Below are 20018 nucleotides of genomic sequence, written 5' to 3'. Positions count from 1 at the left end.
AGGACAAAACTCCATAGCTGGTAGTCAGGAGAATATACACTGATGAGACAAGACATTATGACCACTCACAGGTGAAGCGAATATCGTCGATCATATCCTAACAAGGTTGATTAGATGGTAAGCAAACAATCAGTTCTTGTAATCAATGTGTTGGATGCAGAAGAAATAGGGATTTTTGCTCATCAGTTTAGATATAAATAAACCTGAAATGTTTGTTGTATGTAAACATGACTGAAAGGGAGATTTCTGGCTCAGTGCATGAGAAAAAAATCATTTCAGAAAATGGCCTTTAAAAGGTATATTTTAATTGAAATTTACAGATGCAAATAGATAAAATGTAATAAAATGAACACTTAGGTGTGTATTTTGTATTTTTTTCTTTCCAGAAGTCTAAAAGAAGACATGTTATGGAGGCAAAATAATTCAAAATCTAAAAAGTTGACAATGCATGAAAAAACAATGGTTTGCCTGTAGTCCCTTAAATGACCGAGAGACATTCCAAGATCAGAGTGGAGAGACTCTAATAGCACACTTGCATCTGTGATATTGCATAAACATGACCCTAAATATGCTGAAATGCTTAAATATTATATATTACCTCTCCATAGAATCCTTCATTTGTGCTCAGAAAGCAAAAACAAATGGATGAAACAGAAGTTATTTCTTTGACAAAAGTATTTTATTTCATTGATCGAGTGATTTTGCATTTCAAATAATCAACAGATCTCTTTTGCAGGAGTTATGACATAAAAAATCATGAATTACAAAACCAGGGACTATGAAGTATGGCTTGCTCTTGTTTAGAAAGTACAATGTATTAAGTATACAAAGGTCTGAATGCTACACAGCAGGTTACCACCTGCATAAGCTTCCATATGTTACCTGGCAGTGGTTTCAATGCTTGGTTTAAAATACTGACATTGCTAAAATTGCAATTTTATGTTCATTATAATGTAATTTTAAAAATGTAGTGTGAGTCTAATGACTCTAGTTAACACTAGTTAAATTCTGAAATGGAAATAGTTATAACATACAACAGTTTGCAGCATATATTAACCTATTTCATTAGGTTGTGGGCCATTTTTAATCGCCTTTCTCTGTTATCTGAGGTGCAAACGGCCCAACTAGCCAATTGAGAGGAGTGTTATTGAGAAGGTACTCCACGACTCCATCCAAAGATTGTCGTACCTGTTAAAAGATGAAGATTTATGATGAACACTGTCTAATACATTTTATAATAGAATAAAATAGAATAGAGCACGACAATTGATGTACAAAATTGCATAAACTCGTCTCAAACTGACAATACCTGTCCTATCTGCTGACGTGTCTGTAGTAAGAGAATGGGTGTGAGTGTCCTGGTGCTGCTCAGTGATGCCTGGAGCTCTTCTGCCGTATGTCGAGCATTCAGAAGCTGTTCCTGCACAGTGCCTGGGAGACCCTGTACACTGGACACAACACCTGAACATGCTACCTTTAGCTGATCGCTCAAACCCCGTACCATGGACAAGGTTCTCCACTCCAGGTCCTATGGGGAGAAATCCACATATACACAATGAGAATGTGTCTGACAGTCTTGCGTATGATATATAAATATTCATATTTTGTATCGGATTGTAAGTAAAATACATCCAAAAATACAAAGTACATCTGTACCTCTCCCTTCTCTTTCGCTACATCCACCTCAGTCTCTTCTGTTACTTTTTCCTGCAGTTCTTTGGGCTGCCCTGCCTTCCATTCCTTCCATCGCTGAACTAACTGCTCCGGAGCGCCCCCTAGCTGCTGGCTGGCACTGGCCAAAGTAACCCGGGCACTTTCCAGCAGGTCCAAAGTGCTGGTCATTTGAGTCACAGTTGCATGCGTAGTTTCTCTGGCTTTGCGGGCCCTAAGCAGGGACTGCTCAAGCGCCCTTTCCCGAACTTTGGCAGACAGCTTACCCAGGCGGACGAAGTAGCTGGGGCTAGTAGTTACTATGAATCCTTCCTCCTCACCTGGCCTTGGTTCAGCCAGCGCAGCTGGAGGCAGAACACACAACACCACTTTCAACATTCATACATCTATAGTCAAAGTTTGGGGTCGGTAAGAAGTCTTTTATTCTCACAAAGGCTGCATTTATTTGATCAAAAATAGAGCAAAAAGAGTAATACTGTGAAATATAATTACAATTTAAAATACCTGTTATCTATTTCAGTGTATTTAAATATAATGTATTTCTTTTTTAGGTAATTTATTTCTGTGATGGCAAAGCTGAATTTTCAGCAGCCAGTCTTCAGTGTCACATGATCCCTCAGAAATCATTCTAAAATGCTAATTTGCTGCTTTCTTATTATTATGACATTGTCATTATTATCAATGTTGAAAAATGTTGTGCTGCTTAATATTTTTTTGTGAAAACCATGATAAATTTTTTCCAGGATTCTTCAATGAACTGAAAGAAGAATGCTGGATTAATAAAAATAATAAAATATATATAAATAATAGTTGTATATACTTTAATATATATATATATATATATATATATATGAGAAATAAAATTTGTCATTTTTATTTTATATAGGAGGACTTGAAAGTGAAATGTCTTCTTAAAGCCGCATTGCCTATTGCTTCATTTTCCCTCATAAGCTCTTGCCAGAACTGAAACAAAAAGTCTTTCCTCCAAAAACATGCTCTTTCCTTGTGATATGTGTATTCAGACAAAAGACTAATTGAGAAGAGAACCTTTTAGGTTATTCTAGCTGATGTTACCTTTAACTTTAATATTTTTCTCATTTTCAAAGTAATTTCTTACTAAAGTGCAACTACACTTACCAAGCTCCTTTTCACTAAGTGGAAGGTGCTGATCCACCCAGTCTTCAGAGTGGGTAAGGGCCTTATCTACACCATTACTGACCATCTGGCCTACACGGGTCCCCATGACAGTGTTTATCCCTCCGGTCACAACCATACGTGTCTTTTCCACACCCCCCAGCACGGCCCCCACCACAGCATCCTTTGCCCCTGTTACTGACTGGTACACCATGCCCACTGTGTCGGACACCACCTGCAATGGAGATATTTACAATGTTGATACATATATGGTAGCAATTCAAATGTAGATTAAGTCAGTCTAGGCTTTACCTTGTCTGCTGGTTGTTGTAAAATTGGAAGGTTTTCTTCTACCTTGTCCAGCCCTTTCATGGCATATTCATTTACCACTGCAACTGCAAAAGAGAAAGAACACAAAAAACAACTGCTGTTATTTAACAACCAGCAGGGGAAAAATATAAAGCTCTGGCGGTCATAAGTTTGGAATATAATAATAATTCTTAATTGAGATATAATAATTAAATTTTAATGTTAATTTATTTGATAAAAATACAGTAAAAACAGTAATATTGTGAAATAATATTACATTTTAAAATAACTGTTTTCTACTTTAATATTTAAAATATAATTTAGCTGAATTTTCAGCAGACATTACTTCAGTCTTCAGTGTCACATGACCTTTTAGAAACCATTCTAATATGCTGATTTAATGCTTTATTACTATTAGTGCTCAATTATTAATAATGGTTCTTATTATTATCAGTGTTAAAAACAGTTTTTGATGCTTAATATTTTTGTGGAAACTGTGATACATTTTTTTCAGGATACTTTGATCAACAGAAAGTTCAAAAGAACAACATTTATTTTGAACTGAAAAATTTTGCAACATTATAAATGTTTTTACTGTCGTTTGAATCAATTTAATGTGTCCTTGTTGAATAAAAATATTGATTTCTATTTTTTTTATATATATATTTTTTTTAGAAAAGATCTTACCACAAAAGCAGCAGCAGCAACGTTTTCAACATTGATAATAATAAGAAATGTTTCTTGAGCAATGATTTCTGAGGATCATGTGACACTTAAGACTGGAGTAATGATGCTGAAAATTCAGCTTTACCATCATAGGAATAAATTACATTTTAAAATAAATTCAAATAGAAAACAGTTATTTTAAATTGTAATAATATTTCACAATATTAATGTTTTTCTTTCAAGAACATTTAAAAATAGAATATTCAAAACTTTTGACTGTCAGTGTAATAACTACCTTACTAACTGCATCTAGGTTTAAGAAACTCACTCTGAGGTTCCAGCCGGTCTAGTATGGGTTTGGAACCCGTTGAAGCAGCGGCACCCAGTGTTCGCACCCCGCTCTCTGCCACCTCCATTACTCCTTTCAGGAGTGGCACGCTGTCTTTAGTAGTGCTGTAAGCATTATACACCGCATCACATGCTGAACTCACCAGCGGCAGGTTGCTCATTCGGGATACCACACTCTGGAATGCAAATATTAAACTTTGTTGCTGTTTACTTGCTATGCACAATGGGCCTCATTCATGAAACATAACTGAAGAAATTGTTCATAAAACATTTTAATGTAAACTGACACACTGAATAAAATGTGGCAATTGTATAAGAATGGTTTCATGAACAACTTAGAAATTTGGTTTATATGAATGAAGCCACATGTATTTCATATAAAAAGCTGTGTTTGGAAATGAACTGAATTTCTGTTGTGCAACTGTATGTGAGAGTCATGAAACACGTGACTCACCTGTTGTTCCTGAGTAGCCTGTGATGCTTCTGTGTCCTTCTCTGCTGTCTTCCCATTATCTGCCATTCTGTGGGTGATGTTGAATAAAAATTTAAAAAGAACCATTTACTTTAATGATAATCATAGATAGTATAAATCCATCTCAAAAACACAAAGGCACTGTCGCCATTAAAACTCACAGCCTGGTCAGAAAAAAAAATCAGATGACAGAATTATGAAATATAGAAAGTCTTTCTTTAAACCTAAGAAGATAACTTTCACATATTATCTTATTTAAGTGATTGTAATGAGAAATGAATGAAAAGAAAAAGTGTGTCCTGTCCTTTCAACCTCCCTTATTTTAGATGGTCGAAAACGAATAGTAGGATATAATAAAAATCTGTTTTGTGACACTTAAAGTATAGATAACTTGGGGATAAATCATCCTTCGTTGGCAAATTAATCATATCTTTGCTACATTTTAAAGACGTGGGCGTTAAGATCCGTCATCATCATAATGATGACCTTCGTAATGACAAATCAAAAGCGCTGAACAGAGGAAAGGGCGTAAACTTTCACCCACTTCCTCTGAGAAATTTTATTGTTGCGCCATAACGCCATTGATTCCGTGTGGAATCTGACAGCTAGAAGAGACTGAAAGGATAGACTACTAGACAAACCGCCTCAACAACAGTTATAATCTTACAATAGCCTTATTTAGTATCGTACTATAATTATTAATAAGTTTAATTTAGTTTCTGTGGCGCGGCTTGTTTGAGTGCGCGTGAAGAAACTTTTAGCCAACTGGAGACAAAACGTAATCGTACGCTCGCGCTCGCTCTTTGAGAGTTCTACTGACACCACATTAATGGACCGATGAAAAAGCGACTGTTATTTGCCATCCCACAAACTCTAGTCATTTTTCTATTCTCTCAGACAGCTGTCATAGGAACTGACCTGCTATTGATCTCTGTTGTCCCTCGCTGACCCGCGTGAAGTATGTAGGAGTCTCTGTCTAGTGAAGAGCTTGTGTCAACTTGACGCAATAAAAGTGCAAAGTTAGGCGGAGTTCTCTGAAACAAACCAATCAGCCTCTATGAAATCTCTTATTATGAAATTACCCTCAATTATTGGTACCTTCTTTTCAAATTTTGCCTTTTAGCATATTTTATATATGATTATTATTTCCTCTCTAACCCGAAGGCTCAGATTAATTATTGCTTGGCCAGACTCACCAAGTTGTGCCACCCAAGAAAAGTGTTTAAAAAATGCATTATTTAAATAACCTGTAATTATTAGCGTAAAATGCCTCGTGTACAATTGTCTTAAATGAGAATATAGTGATCTAATATATATTATAACATTTTATGTATCCCGTTAATGAGCTACTTACTCTCACAGTATTTTGGACCTTTATATACCAGATTTATCAGGGTGCTGATAAAGATTCTGGCAGTTTACCAGTTATCATTAACCTTTTAAGTTCATCTGAGGTAAAAGAAGCAATATGATAACCAAGTATGTAACCAAACATCTTTGGAGGTCTCGAGCTGCACAGCAAGAGTTTTTGAGCCCTCGACAGGCCTCCGAGGTTCTGGTTTGGTCCACAATCCAGCTCTATCCCTACATGTCTATGGTGGTTAAAACTCTGATGACAACCAAACAAGATAAGATATGGAATCTAATGACGATATGAAACCAGTGACCTGTACACTTCTGCTAATCATTTGAGATAATGGTGATGTGTAAGTTGTTTACGTGTACACTTTAACTCATACTGCACTATATTGAAAAAAATGCCTATTTTGCTTTCAAACCTTTAAGTTGGCAGCCGCTGTGAGTACAATTGGCTTGAGTAATCTGTGCAAAAGCAGAATGTTATTTTAATATAATTTATATACTATTTCAGTTAAACTTATTTCAGTTAGTTGCCAAGGCAAACAAGTTAAACAAGTTTTTCATCTAAAATTTATATTTTATTTCAATTACCGAAAACGATTTTTAATAGTTTTAGTTAACAATAACAATACTAAAGCAGATAATGGAAAAGAGAATTACAAAACAGTTTGAATGAATGAATCATATCTTTCTTGATATAGTATTTTATGTGTGATGCAATCAAAATCAAATTCAGTCAACGTCCACAATACTTTTTAGAGAGTCTCCATTTAATTCATGAAAAGTAATATTCAAATTACAAAAAAATCATAATGATAATAATTTATTCACTGACTCGCTGTATATAGACAATTCTTTGGTAGTGAAGAAATATTCAAAATAAAGAATTGAGAAAATTCACAAGTGCTGAATAAATTTGAACCGAGACAAATTAAGCAAAACACAAACACTGCTGCCCCACTACTGTTAAAACAGTACTGTTGAAACTGTTAGTGTCATCGAAGTCTTACGTGTTCAATGTAACAAAAATAAGTGTGTTTCAATTACTGTGAGAGAAAAGGCAACATTTGGCACATTCTATACATCTGTTGACGTACAGTATTACCAGGAGTCAGGGCCAACTAACATGCATAACATACCAGATTAACAGATTGATGGGAATTAGAAAGAACAGGATTAAGGCAGAAATTCTGTAAGCCGTTAGAAACTATTGAAACCATTAGGTGTTTAAATGCCTGAGTGTGAAAATTCATTTTAGTGTAAGACATGTTTTTGTGTTCAACGGGTGTACAAATGCTGAAGAAAATGTTTCACATGGTGACTGGGGTACAATGAGAGTGAATTACTGTGCTGGTTAATGGAAATGTCTAACTTGTTTTAATGCTCACTTTACAATCACACACTCATTTTTCACAGCTTTTTACATTTTCTCTTTTAGTTAACTAAATCTTTTAAAACTTTCAAAATCTTTTTTTTTTTTTTTTTTTCATAGATATCATGGATATTTCTTCATCTCTTACAAAAACATACATATAAAAAGAAGCAGAAAAGTATATTATTAATATAGCATTGCTTCAAGACAGAAGAAAGGAAAGCTACAAAAGTGGATCAAGCGCTCTTTTCAGTACACACCTATTGACTCCGCCCACTCCATATCAAGTGCCACTGTATCAGTGAGGAAGGCAGCTCAATCCAGGTTTCTAAACAGAAACCCATCCTATTGGTGCGGTGTTAACACACCTTAAAGACTCAACATTGATCCAATTGTGAAGGGAAACCACAGACTTGATAAAACCAAGCAGGAACCAATCAGAACACAATTTTTTTTTTTGCATTCGTCACACAGCTCACAATATGAGAAACACAAATAGAGATAAAATGCTTAGAATAGGCTGAGAAAGTCATGAAAATACAGGCAGCATGAGGTTTCAGACTTTATACACCTTGTTTCATCATTTGTGATATCTTGAGGAAATGGTTGTTTTTTTCTCAAGGTTTAAAGATGGGAAGTAAACACAATTCTATGGATTGCTTTACTATTCCAGGATTCTTAGTGAGCCAGTCTAAGCACTTTAAGTCTAGGGATGCAGTCCACATTGTCCACACAGTGCACAAGAGGACAGAAGGAGGACACTTTGATGACAACGATGACATCACAGCTACTGCAGATCATCTTCAATACTGACGCAAGAGTTCCATCATTACCGTTGATAAAGGCAACATGGCTGTCTTTTGATTTCTCTTCCCACAGCTTCTTTCGTTCCCCTCTCTCAGAGGAAGTCGTGTAGGCCTCGTTTGGGAAGAGATGTGCTCTTATGCAAATACTGATGAGGAGCAGGAGACTATCCTGCACATGTGCAAAATATCCAGCAATAGGGAGGGTAGGATGCGTCTCTTTACATGTGGGCCAGACGGGAAGGTGGAGGCACATGCTACTATTTGACAAGCCTTTTATTTCAAAAGGCAGAATGGAAGAGCTTGAGATGCATAAATCAGTTCTGACATGTTTTGAAGTCAACAAACTCACCTTGCAATAGTTTATAAAGCCCATTTTCTAGTACTCCACCCTCTATAGTCTTTTTATGTAGCCCGTTCTGGTCCAAAAAAAGGTGAGGTCACAGTGTGACCTTGCTAAGCCTGAGGGACAGACTGGAGCGTTGCTGTGTGCGCGGTAGTGTGGAGCTACAACGACTGCGCAGCTGAACCGGCCTCCCCTCTGAACCACGTAGACGCAACAGGAAGTCAAAGTTCGCAGACGTGCTCATGGCGTAAAACACGTTGGCGTTGTCAGGGATAACCAACTCTGGAGAAAAAGAAAAAAAAGTTTGGGAATGTGATGTTGGCATTCCACCATAACAAGCCTAAATAGATAAGAGATTTCAAAATGTGTCAGACACACAAGATACACAAGTTTTAAATGTTGTACCTCTCTCCTCAGAGATGACCTGCACCAGCTCGTAGTCGGCAGCCTGCTCACCCTCCAGGTTGTGTTTGGCCATGGCTCGAGAGATCACTGCCGGAGTTTTGTCCTGACTCGTCAACTGCATGGAGAAACAATGATGCATTTTACATTTTTTTCTCTATATGAACTTAGTGCTATTAGACCACGGATTTTTAGACTTTTTGAAGCCAAGAATTATGATCCATTTGCATCCTATATTATAAAAACAGCTATATATTTTAAAATATAAAAACACATTTATAATGTGTATGAACAACAGTAAGATATTATAAAGACAGGCTGTGGTTTGCAATATTAAATAATTGTCTGTTATATTGTCACTATACTAAAGCCAAAATAAATCACCAAAATATTATTTACTATTTTTAATATATATTTTTATAATATTTATTAAATTTAAATTCATTCTAAAGCACGTTGAACTTATGTACATTGTAAGAAATGAGAGACACTTAAACAATTTTTTTATTTTTTTTTTATTATTATTTTTTTTTTTTTTTCACAAAACTATATATAGATTTGTTTATTTCTTTCAGCTAAAAACTATGGCTGTCAAAAGAATAAAATAATCACAGTTAAAGGGTTAGTTCACCCAAAAATGAAAATTCTGTCATTAATTACTCACCGTCATGTCGTTCCACACCCGTAAGACCTTCGTTCATCTTCGGAACACAATTTTATTTTATTTTTAATAAAATCCGATGGCTCAGTGAGGCCTGCATTGACAGCAAGATAATTAACACTTTCAGATGCCCAGAAAGCTTTGGAGCATGTATCAATATGCCAAAGTCATGTGAACCATTGAAATTTCGAAACGTTTCAAAACACTTATAACGTAACAAAGCCTCATTTACTGAAATCATGTGACTTTGGAAGTTTGATACGTGCTCCGAACCACTGATTCGAAACAAAAGATTCGTAAAGCTTCGAAGCTTCATGAAGCAGAGTTTTGAAATCGCCCTTCACTAGATATTGTTGAATAAAGTCGTTATTTTGTTTTTTTGGAGCACAAAAAGTATTCTCGTCGCTTTATAACATTAAGGTTGAACCACTGTAGTCACATGAACTGTTTTAAATATGTCTTAGTACCTTACTGGACATATGAAAGTGTTAATTGTCTTGCTGTCAATGGAGGCCATCAGAGTTTATCAAAAATAACTTAATTTGTGTTCTGAAGATGAACGAAGGTCTTACGGGTGTGGAACGACATGAAGGTGAGTAATTAATGACAGAATTTTCATTTTTGGGTGAACTAACCCTTTAATCTCATCATATTTGAATAGACCCCAGACCACAATTTGATAACTAATGTATAATTTTTTACAAGCATATCTGCCTGATTTTAAACACTAATTAGCAATAATAATTTACATTTCTTTTTATATAATTTAATATAAAATGTGCTTCTAAACTGCAGAGCAAGTAGGTAATCTATCAGTAACTAATCATGCTATATTTGACCAATATATTAACAATGGTCAAATATACTTGTATGAATAAGCAAGCAGAGATTGCACATACTGATAAAATAGATGAATAATATTCATCACTAACCATGATACTCTTGTAGAGGTTTCCGTTTCCCTGTTCGAGGCTTACTCGGATGATGCATGCATCCTGAGCTTGTGTGTTATAGGCAGGTGGACAGCTGGGTGATGTGGGGGACATGGGCGTCAGTGAAATGGAGCGCCGGTGGTTGCAGGTGGGCCCGGGTAAGGTCGGGGAGGCCAGAGATATGGAAGCGCTGGCTGTAGAAGAGGAGGTGTCCGTGGAGTGCAATGAGGTGTAGGAGGAAGACTCGGACAGCTATGGTAACCAAACAGATGTGTGTTTAATACTTTCATTTAATACAACAGTACATCAAGAATTTTGCCGTGATTTAAGATGTTTGTACCTTCTTCAGATGAGTGTCTATAGAGTGTGTGGGTGTCATGCCTTCACTCTCTGAGGGACTAGAGTCACTGGAAGACACACTGACTGAGTCCATGCTCTCCCCAGAGCTGCCAGTAGGAGGCGACCGAGGACTCTCTCTCACAGGAGAGCTTGTGTTCGTGGCATCAGTTCCCAAGAAGAGTCTAGTGAGGTTGGAAGCACAAAAAGAGAAATGAAATTAAAAAAAAAAAAAAAAGTCTTCCTCTTTAAATATGCATTACTGTTCAAAAGTTTGTTCAAATGTTTTTGAAAAAAGTCTCTTATGCTCACCAAGCCTGCATTTATTTGTTTAAAAAAAATCGTGAAATATTATTATAAATAAATTACTGTTTTAATATATTTTAAAATGTAATTTATTCCTGTGACAGCAAAACTGAATTTTCAGCATCATTACTCCAGTCTTCAGTGTCACATGATCCTACAGAAATCATTCTAATATGCTGATTTGGTGTTTAAGAAACTTATTTCATATTATTATTATCAACGCTGAAAACAGTTGTGCTGCTTAATACTTTTGTGGAAACCGTGATACATTTTTTCCAGCATTTTTTGAAGGACATATAGTTCAAAAGAACAGCATTTATTTGAAACAGAAATCTATTGTAACAATGTAAAAATCTTTACTGTCACTTTTGACCAATTTAATGCATTCTTGCTGAATAAAAGTATTAATTTCTTTCTTAAGTATAAAGCTTGATTAATTCAGACATCAAAATTTCAGTTTTAGGTCACTCACAGGCTCAATCTCTTCACCATACTCTTGCGGGGTTTTGGTGACGTTGGGCTGTTGTCTCCCAATCTTTCGACTTCACACGACAGCGCATAGCTGCAAAACATGAGTGTCCAATATTAGCTTTGAGACTTACACAATATTCAGAGGAGAGGAAAAAAAAGTGTGTACCTCTCCTCCTCTGTGTGCTGAGGCTGACTTTTAAACCAGCGCAGAAATGTGGGGTCAGGGGTCAGACAGTAACTATTGCACGCAGACTGCAGGAGCTTAATCTGAGCGATCACTTCAAACTCCTATAAAAAAAAAGAGATTTTGTTCAACATTCCCACAGATCTGAATTTCCATAGCCATGAATAAGGGATTCAACAGATGTTTTGACTCTAATAAAGACCAAATAATAAGGAATGTTGTACTTACTCTGCGCCGCTTCTCAAAATTAATCAGTCCACCCTGTGAAGCACAGAAAGAGACTTTAGCCCAGATTCTCCACATGATTTTACTCATGAAATGTTTTGATTATAGTTCTTGTGAAACAATCCAAAAGAAGGTCAAATAAACCTCGGTAATGAATACCTCAGCGGTCTGGGAATGCTAGGTCAATAATAACACCAGAGATAATTCTTTATGAGATTTTTTTTTACTCTGGAAAGTTGTGGTGGATGAACAGCTGACTCACCTCCACTTGGTCAGGCAGTGCTGTATCAAGCATGGTCAGATCTGTGAGAAAAGTACCCAGGTATGGGATCGTCCCCTGCATGGCACCCTGGAGACAATAAAGTTGTGTATATTTTTGTCAGCTTCAAGCTAAAATGATACTTTTTGACACACAATATTTAACTCTTGCTCTCAAATAAAGCACATATGAATACTATTTTTGGGGCCTTTTTTTACTAACTCACCATCTCTTTCTGTAACTGCAGTCTCTTTTGGGATTTTTTCTGGTGGTCTTTGGCACAGCTGTCAAGACTGGCAAATTTTGAGGTGCCCTCCTATGAAGATCAGAAAGATATCATTAGTTTTTAGCAGGCCCAAAAGGGATTGGCAAAATTTTTCTACACTTTCTGTACTGTTTTTTCTTTTTTTAGTTAAATAGAGTTGGAAGTATACACTTTTATTGGTAGCCGAAAGCATCATCAAATTAGCCTAAAAACATAATAAAAAAAATACAAGAGATTTTAATAATTGTTTCAATGATGTATTCCAATGATTCCACGTGCGCCTTATTAACAAATGCTGACTTATAAAATGCCTCTGTGCAAAGAAAACACAACATAACCAGAACTATAAATGAGAGACATGTGTGTGAGCTCACCCTCATTAGCAGTTCCCGGCTTGTAAGGTAATTATTCTGGTCGGAGAAGATATCGGAAAGCTCTTCAAACATCTGCATGCTGTCTCTAATGTAGCAGAGTGGAATAGAAACAATCCGAGAGTATGAACATGTCATTCTTAATAACAGAATTACAGAAAAAACCTACACCATTCAATAGTTTGGGCTCAGTAAGGCTTTTAAGATTTTTTTAAGTTCACCAAGGCTGCATTTATTTGATCAAATACAGTAAAACCAGTGAAATATTATTACAATTTAAAAGAACTGTTTTCTATTTTAATATATTTTAAATTGTCATTTATTCCTGTGATGGCAATGCTGAATTTTCAGCATCATCTTCAGTGTCACATGATCCTACAGAAATCATTCTAATATGCTGATTTGGTGCTCAAGAAACATTATTATCAATGTTGAAAATGGCTGTGCAGCTTACTGAAATGTGAAAATTGTGATATAAATTGTGATACAGTGTCTTTTTTCAGGATTCTTTGATAGAAGAGAAAGCTTGAAGAACAGCATTTATTTGAAACAATCTTTGTAACATTGTAAATGTCTTTATTGTCATTTTTGATCGGTTTAATTCATCCTTGCTGAATAAAAAAAAATAATAATAATAAAAAAAAAAAAAAATAATAATAGTGATCCCAAACAAAAATAGTGTATATTCATTTAGACAAGTAACTAGTAACCATAACATAACCAGTAAACATAACCAATATTATTAAAAGGATATATACAATTTTAGCAGCCTATATACCATTTAAAAACAAAGAAGTGACTGACAGGCTTTATTGACAGAACTTACTTGGAAACAGAGGCCCACGTTCTTTTCAGTCTGTAGATGGGGTTGGACTGCAGCGCCGACACAATAGCTCTCAGAGATGAGAAGTTCTTACGAATGCGACACTCCTGAGAACATGGTAATCCATATTTATTTACACATGGGCCTAATCAGACTTTATCAGAAATCTTTTGGGAGGCTGAATCTCATTATTCTGTCTACTTTGGTTTATCTAGATCTAATCTAAAACAGTTATGTCTCACAAAGTCACAGATTAGGTGTCCCTCTTTACCCAAATGCACAGAGAACGGCAAATGCCTTTTGTAAAAATATATTCCAGATCAACATCAGGCTTTATCTTTTCCAGGAAATCTAAAACATTGCTAGAAAATCAAGCAACACTAAAGTGCTGCAGATTGATTTAGTTCTAAAGAGCCAGAGGTTGACAGGTTTAAACGTGAGCATTAAGGCATGTTGGGACCATGCAAGCGTGTGTGTGTGTTGGGTTATGCACCTGAGCAATGTCAATCCAGCGCTGAATGATGCGAGCACGTAAATTTGGGCGTATCTGACGTTGGCGAAGGATGGTGCTGACCACACACGCTGTTACCGCATTAAATTGGGTGATAGTGGCACGTATGGTGGGCGCGCTGTGTTTGCCGTCCTTTTTATCACGCTGAGACCAGATAGAGCCCAAACAGTGATGAGGAACCACCTTCTTAAATAGCAGCTGTGGAAGAAAGGGAATTTTTCATAGCTTGAGTCAAAGAATGTGCAAAATAAAGTTGCATCATTACTATATACACTTCCTTGTCCTCTTTATTTTATACATAAAAAAAAAAAAGATCTCTCTCACCGCATCCATATAGGTTAGCTGCTCTGCTACAAGGTCAACCTCGAAGGAGAAGAAGTCCTCCTGCAAATCAATCTCCAGCTCCTCATCTTCCCCAAGACAGAAGGGGTTGGCGTACTGAAAGCCTCCTGCAACAAATGGACAGCAGGTGTTTTTGTATGCAAAGGAAGACAGAACAAACATGAATAGAAAAAGAGGTATAAAGTTTGATGGATAAAATTATTAACAGTATCCGGATATGACTTACCTTCAGTCTCATTCTCTAGGCTGGCCTGGACACGCAATTGTTCTAGCAGACTCTGAGCCCGGCGCATTGGCTCTGAGCCTGGCATGGCCTTCTGCAGGAAACCCAGCACACGATGCAAACTCGGATATGATGGAGGTTCCTGGAAGTCCTCTGGACACTGATCCAACCAGGCTCTCAGAATAGAGGCCAAAGCACTGAAAAAGAAAAATAATACATAGATGTTTGTATAAATCAGAGAAAACCAGATGGCGCACACTAGTGAGGGAATCTCTTATAGTACACTTCAGTTGCAATGCTGTGATTCATGCAGCAACCAAACACCATCATTCATCAGTTCCCTTTTATTTCTAATTGCTTCCAAACTTACATACACACACACAATAACACAGACTTTGACCTCTATTTTTAAGCTTCCATGGAAATGAAACAACAAACACAAGAGCTGCCGGAAGTCACTACAGATATAAAAGCACAGATAACCACGATAAAGACAAACTCACGTTCTCACAGCGCCTCTGCTCTCTCCAGTCCGACACTGGTTACGCTCCCCCTCGCAATCCTCAAAACTGCCATACCTGTGAAAGAAGAGAGAAACAAGCTGGTAAGCATGCTGACAAATGGTAAAGGGGGTAACCACTGCATATGAATCCAAAATAAAGTATAAAATATCAGGTATGAAAGTAAAATAAAATAATATTAATGCACACATTTTCAGACAAATAATTACCATGACTTTTCCATGACTTTTCTGGTCACTTGCAATGACTAGACATACATTTGTAAAAAGGATCTATTATGCCCATTTAAAAAGTCTTGATTTTGTTTTTGGGGTTTAAAAGAATAAGTTTTCATGCATGAGTGTTCAAAAAACATTTTTTCACATATTTTACATTGTTGCAGCACCTCTCCTCCCAGTCTGCCAGTAAAGCTCTGCTTAGTTCCTGTCACTATGAAGCCCCTCCTTCCGAAAAACACAACGTGCTGTGATTGATCACACTACTAACGCAAATCAACCAGGCCTCGCCACCTTTCCTTTTTTTTTTTTTTTTTTTGTTGCATATGCCTTGGGTGGGAATGGGAATTATTTACATGAGGAATATTGAGACATAAGACTACAATCGAGGTGTTTCAGGAGTTCAGGAACAGTGCTTACTGTTATAGAGAACAACTCCCTTGGAGTGACTTTGTGCTCTGTAACTTTCATGCTCAAACAGCAACATTACACACTAAAGTAAGTTGAAAATGTAAAAAAAAGCATAACAGGTCCTCTTGAAGAATCATTTTATAAAGATCACCTTGACAAAAATGAATGTCAATAGTGGAAATACTTACACTGAACTAGAAAAAAAATGTATTGACTATATAAATTTCCATAACCTTTAATTCATTTCCAAGACATTTTGTCAGGCCTGGAAATCACACTTTTGAAATTCCAAGATTGTGGGATCCCTGTAGATCTTATATTTTGACACATATCCAATTTTTTGTTTATATTCCAGCAACTTAACTGACTGCGTATATGTTAATACCTCGCCAAGATGGGCATTTCTACTTGCTAAGCTGATCACTGCAAGGCACGAGCGCTCTTGCATGTACGCAAACGTGAGCTTTCAAAACAGCCAGCCGGAATGCATGCAGGTTTCTCTTGACATTTATGATGTGTATTACCACATAAACATGCACACAAGTGTACACACCTGTCCAGCAGCAACTCCAGTACATTCTGTGTGGTGGCAAAGGCCCTGTATGTGGAGAGGAAGATGCTGGTGTAGGTCAGGTCATTATCACCGAACGCTGTGAGGAGTGTCTCTACCAAGCGCTCAAGTGTCCCCGCCCGGATACTCCTGATCTTACACGTCTCCAACTGACTGACCGTGTGACCTGGAGGCAAGCGGTCGCCCTCTGCCTGAGAGAGCAAAAGAAAAGGAGAGAAAAATACCTTGAGAGAAATATAAAAGCATGTCAATTCTTAAACACGCATCCAAGTATCGTGCAGAGAAACAGAGGGAGAAAAGCAGAAATAAACAGGGCAAAGAATGAGACCTTGGTTCTGCAAGCACGCTACAACAGGAAACTCTACAATCTGCTTTTAATCAGAGCAATCCTCCTCCTCCCTTTCTGAGACACGCTGGAAAGTCGGCAGTGCTTCATTAGTTGAAAAATACAATGGTTGTGCGGTTCACACAAGAAATATGTGATTTAAAAGTAGTCCACAAAAAGGTGAATATCAGTGCAGGGCTATTATTATAGGTAACTCAAACTAAAACTGAAACCAAAACCATTAAAAAACATTTTCATTACTTTAAAATAAAAGTTAACTGAATAATAAATAAAATATATAAAACTTAAATTATTTTATTTCAGCTAGTTGCAAAAGCAACATTTCTCATTTTAATTTAGGTTAACTTTTTACTAAACTAACTAAACTAAAACTGAAGTAAAAATTAATGAAAAAAACCTATATAGATATATTAAAAAAAAAAAAAAACTATTTAAAAATGACAAAAACACACAACATTAAAATGAAAACAGAAAATATAAAAATAAAAACTGACTTAAAATATTAATAAAAACTCAATGATACTAAAATAACACTGTATCAGTGGAAAAGCAAGAATACTAAATCTTTTAGAGCAACAAATAAAGTGATTGAGTTGCAGTAGCCAAAACTAGGTCAAACATTAAGCACTGTGACCTCTCTAAAACAGGGCTCTAACTGCTGTCCGAATGTAAAACATGTGCCTTCCTTTAACTGCAACGTCAATCAAATCGGCATTTCAATTTTGCAGCATGATTACTGTAAAGTAAACTGGCTTCTGAAATCAGCATTATCATGAATGTCACATTTATTGAATGATTTTGATGAAGGTGTTTTTCACTATACACCCATTCGATGTAGAAACGTGTTACAACAAACTAAAGCCCTATGGAAATCACATCAGCTCATAAGTGCTTTGTTTTCAGAAGGGTGTTAACAATATGGAAAAAGTTATTCGAGGTTAAAGCAACATATTATACCATATTCACCGCTGTAATTCGGAATGGAGCCATAACAGCATGGCTTCATAAAATAACAATGTTGTATAAACTTTGAAACTCATGCAGCAAATTTTTGGTTGAAAACGTTTGCAACAGAGGACTGAGTTTAATGTTTTGCTGTCACTAAAACACATGATAAATAGCTATAACATTGAGGAAAACACAAAGGAGGAACTGTTTTTGTCCATACAAATAAAGCCAATGGGGTCCAAAACAACATGATTGAAAAACATTTTTTCAAAATAATCTTCTTTTGTGTAGAATAAAGTAAGTCATACAGGTTTTTGAATGACATGAATGTGACATGATCATTTTTGGGTGAACCAAGCTTTTACCAAACAAACAACCCTATATAAAGTTTTATGTGCAATGCTATAACCATGAAGACTAATGACTAGAACGCTATAAGAACCCCACAAATAAAATACTTCCGTAAACCATAAAAAGCTTTACATGGTCACCCTTAATATGCCCTACTGTCTGGCCAGCCCAGCATGGGCAGCCGAAGTGTTTCTTTAAATAAGAGTGGAAGTGCATTCAGATCAAAGGCCTCCACTCACCCCCAGCCATCTTGCGCCTTTGTTAGCCGCCTGCTGGATTTGGACCCTCTTTAGCGTCACGTTGTATATGGCCCCTTCCTCGACCTCCTCTCCCCAGTCCTGTACAGAGCTCTGTAGAGGGAGAAAAAAATCAATGTTACACCATTTTGAATGTTGTGGAGTAAAACTAAGGGAACAATAAGTCTCAGTTCGGCATAAACAGGAACCCTGGCTTTAAATTTTAGTATCAAAAGAATGACAGACATGATAGGGTGTGCGGAGGAGAGAAAATGATAACTCATTTGGAGGAAGGAGACACACAGAGAGAGGGGGGAGAGAGAGAAAATGAGATCAGAGCTGGCATGGGGTTTTAAAAATCAGCCTAAGAGCTTTTACAGATTCTTAACAGGGAAGGATTTCTCCATCCAGCCTTGGAGTTCAAAAACCAAACTCAGAGAAGTCTATAAACATACACACGCATATGCTTTCTCAGTCAGTCACACACACCCACACCCACACACACAAATACAAACAGTATAATGTGATGACCAGCATTAAGTGTCTGGGCGAGTGGAGTCTTTTAGGCTGTGCACAGCTTAACGTTCATATTAAACTGTCAGACAGAGAATTTTGATAAATTCTGCCCTCCTCTTCAGTCAATATTAATAAAGTAGAGCTGTAATATATGAAACCCTGCATAGTCTCTTATATCCAAAATATCTCTGTCTATCATCTCCATTAAAGTCAGATCTTTTCTTTCATATTTTGACATACATCTGAGTGAAACGGCTTATCAAAAAGGAAAAAAAAAGTAGGGCGGGGGCTTGGATTTATCTGATGTTGATTGGATGGAGGCAGATCTGAATGCAAGCTTGCAGTTGATTGTAAGAAAAGGTTGGGTTTATGAAGACAAATGACTGGAGAAGTCCTGCATAAATCAGCAGAGAAAAGTCTGTTGTCTCACTGGAAGATACAGTTATGACATTTCAATTAAAAAATAAAAATTACTTTTTTAAAATATGCATGGATGATTAATTTACAATAAAATTGATAACAAATTTAGAAATTTTCATTTTATGATGATTTTAAAGACAAATGTCCTTCTTAGAGTGCAAATAAATTAGAAAAGGAGAAATAAAAATAATGCTTTTAAATAAGTAAACAAAAACACACACACACACACACACACACACACACACACACACACACAAATTTACCTAAAAGAATTTGTGAAATATTGCTGTTTCACTAACGACGTCACCAGACTTTTTTCCAACAAGATTCCAGAAGTCTGGAAAAAGTCAGGCTGCACTATGGCATCATGGACCTGTCCTTGGAATTACTGTGAAAGTCAGAAGACCTTATTGCCTAGTGTGTATTTCTATGTGAATTCAGCCAAAGCCATGCCAACAAGTGCATTCAGCTGTCTTGGGTACCAAAAAGTATTTTTGATCCTCAGTAAAACTCAGTAAAAAAGGCTCTGGATTTCAAAGTGATGATTTTTTTTATTTGGTACCCTCTAATCTTGAACATTTAGTTACATGGGTGTGTTTATAGTTTTAAAAGTACACATCTGTACATTCCTTTCAAAGTCATCAACCTTGACATTTAAAACATCGGCCTACTGAGTCTTTTCACTACTGCAG

General features: G+C 36.4%; 2 protein-coding genes across 3 annotated transcripts in view; both read right to left on the bottom strand.

The window, feature by feature from the left end:
- Window positions 1–657: 657 nt before the first annotated feature.
- plin3 (perilipin 3) lies at window positions 658–5623 on the bottom strand. The gene is made up of 8 exons (XM_051901914.1): window positions 5519–5623; window positions 4583–4649; window positions 4109–4304; window positions 3118–3200; window positions 2809–3040; window positions 1657–2015; window positions 1310–1528; window positions 658–1188 (listed from the first exon to the last, which is right to left on the bottom strand). Exons 2-8 carry the CDS (start codon window positions 4646–4648, stop codon window positions 1084–1086), a joined length of 1260 nt encoding a protein of 419 aa, XP_051757874.1. The 5' UTR covers window position 4649; window positions 5519–5623; the 3' UTR covers window positions 658–1083.
- Window positions 5624–6708: 1085 nt separating this feature from the next.
- rgl1 (ral guanine nucleotide dissociation stimulator-like 1) overlaps window positions 6709–20018 on the bottom strand; it is a 28074-nt gene continuing 14764 nt past the window's right edge. For both annotated transcript variants that reach the window (XM_051901911.1, XM_051901913.1), the window contains exons 2-18: window positions 18394–18504; window positions 16492–16700; window positions 15295–15369; window positions 14795–14988; window positions 14551–14675; window positions 14209–14424; window positions 13719–13822; window positions 12896–12980; window positions 12483–12572; window positions 12260–12346; window positions 12001–12033; window positions 11755–11876; window positions 11590–11679; window positions 10816–10996; window positions 10476–10727; window positions 8886–9000; window positions 6709–8762 (exon numbers count right to left, since the gene is read on the bottom strand). In XM_051901911.1, the coding sequence (XP_051757871.1) occupies window positions 8575–8762; window positions 8886–9000; window positions 10476–10727; window positions 10816–10996; window positions 11590–11679; window positions 11755–11876; window positions 12001–12033; window positions 12260–12346; window positions 12483–12572; window positions 12896–12980; window positions 13719–13822; window positions 14209–14424; window positions 14551–14675; window positions 14795–14988; window positions 15295–15369; window positions 16492–16700; window positions 18394–18504 (2277 nt within the window). In that variant the 3' untranslated portion in view covers window positions 6709–8574. The remainder of the gene's footprint in view (window positions 8763–8885; window positions 9001–10475; window positions 10728–10815; window positions 10997–11589; window positions 11680–11754; window positions 11877–12000; window positions 12034–12259; window positions 12347–12482; window positions 12573–12895; window positions 12981–13718; window positions 13823–14208; window positions 14425–14550; window positions 14676–14794; window positions 14989–15294; window positions 15370–16491; window positions 16701–18393; window positions 18505–20018) is intronic.

Source organism: Ctenopharyngodon idella, chromosome 8 (assembly GCF_019924925.1).
Source record: "Ctenopharyngodon idella isolate HZGC_01 chromosome 8, HZGC01, whole genome shotgun sequence".
Taxonomy (NCBI): domain Eukaryota; kingdom Metazoa; phylum Chordata; class Actinopteri; order Cypriniformes; family Xenocyprididae; genus Ctenopharyngodon; species Ctenopharyngodon idella.
The sequence above is the reverse complement of the archived record's forward strand: the minus strand, read 5'-3'. Positions and strand labels throughout refer to the sequence as shown.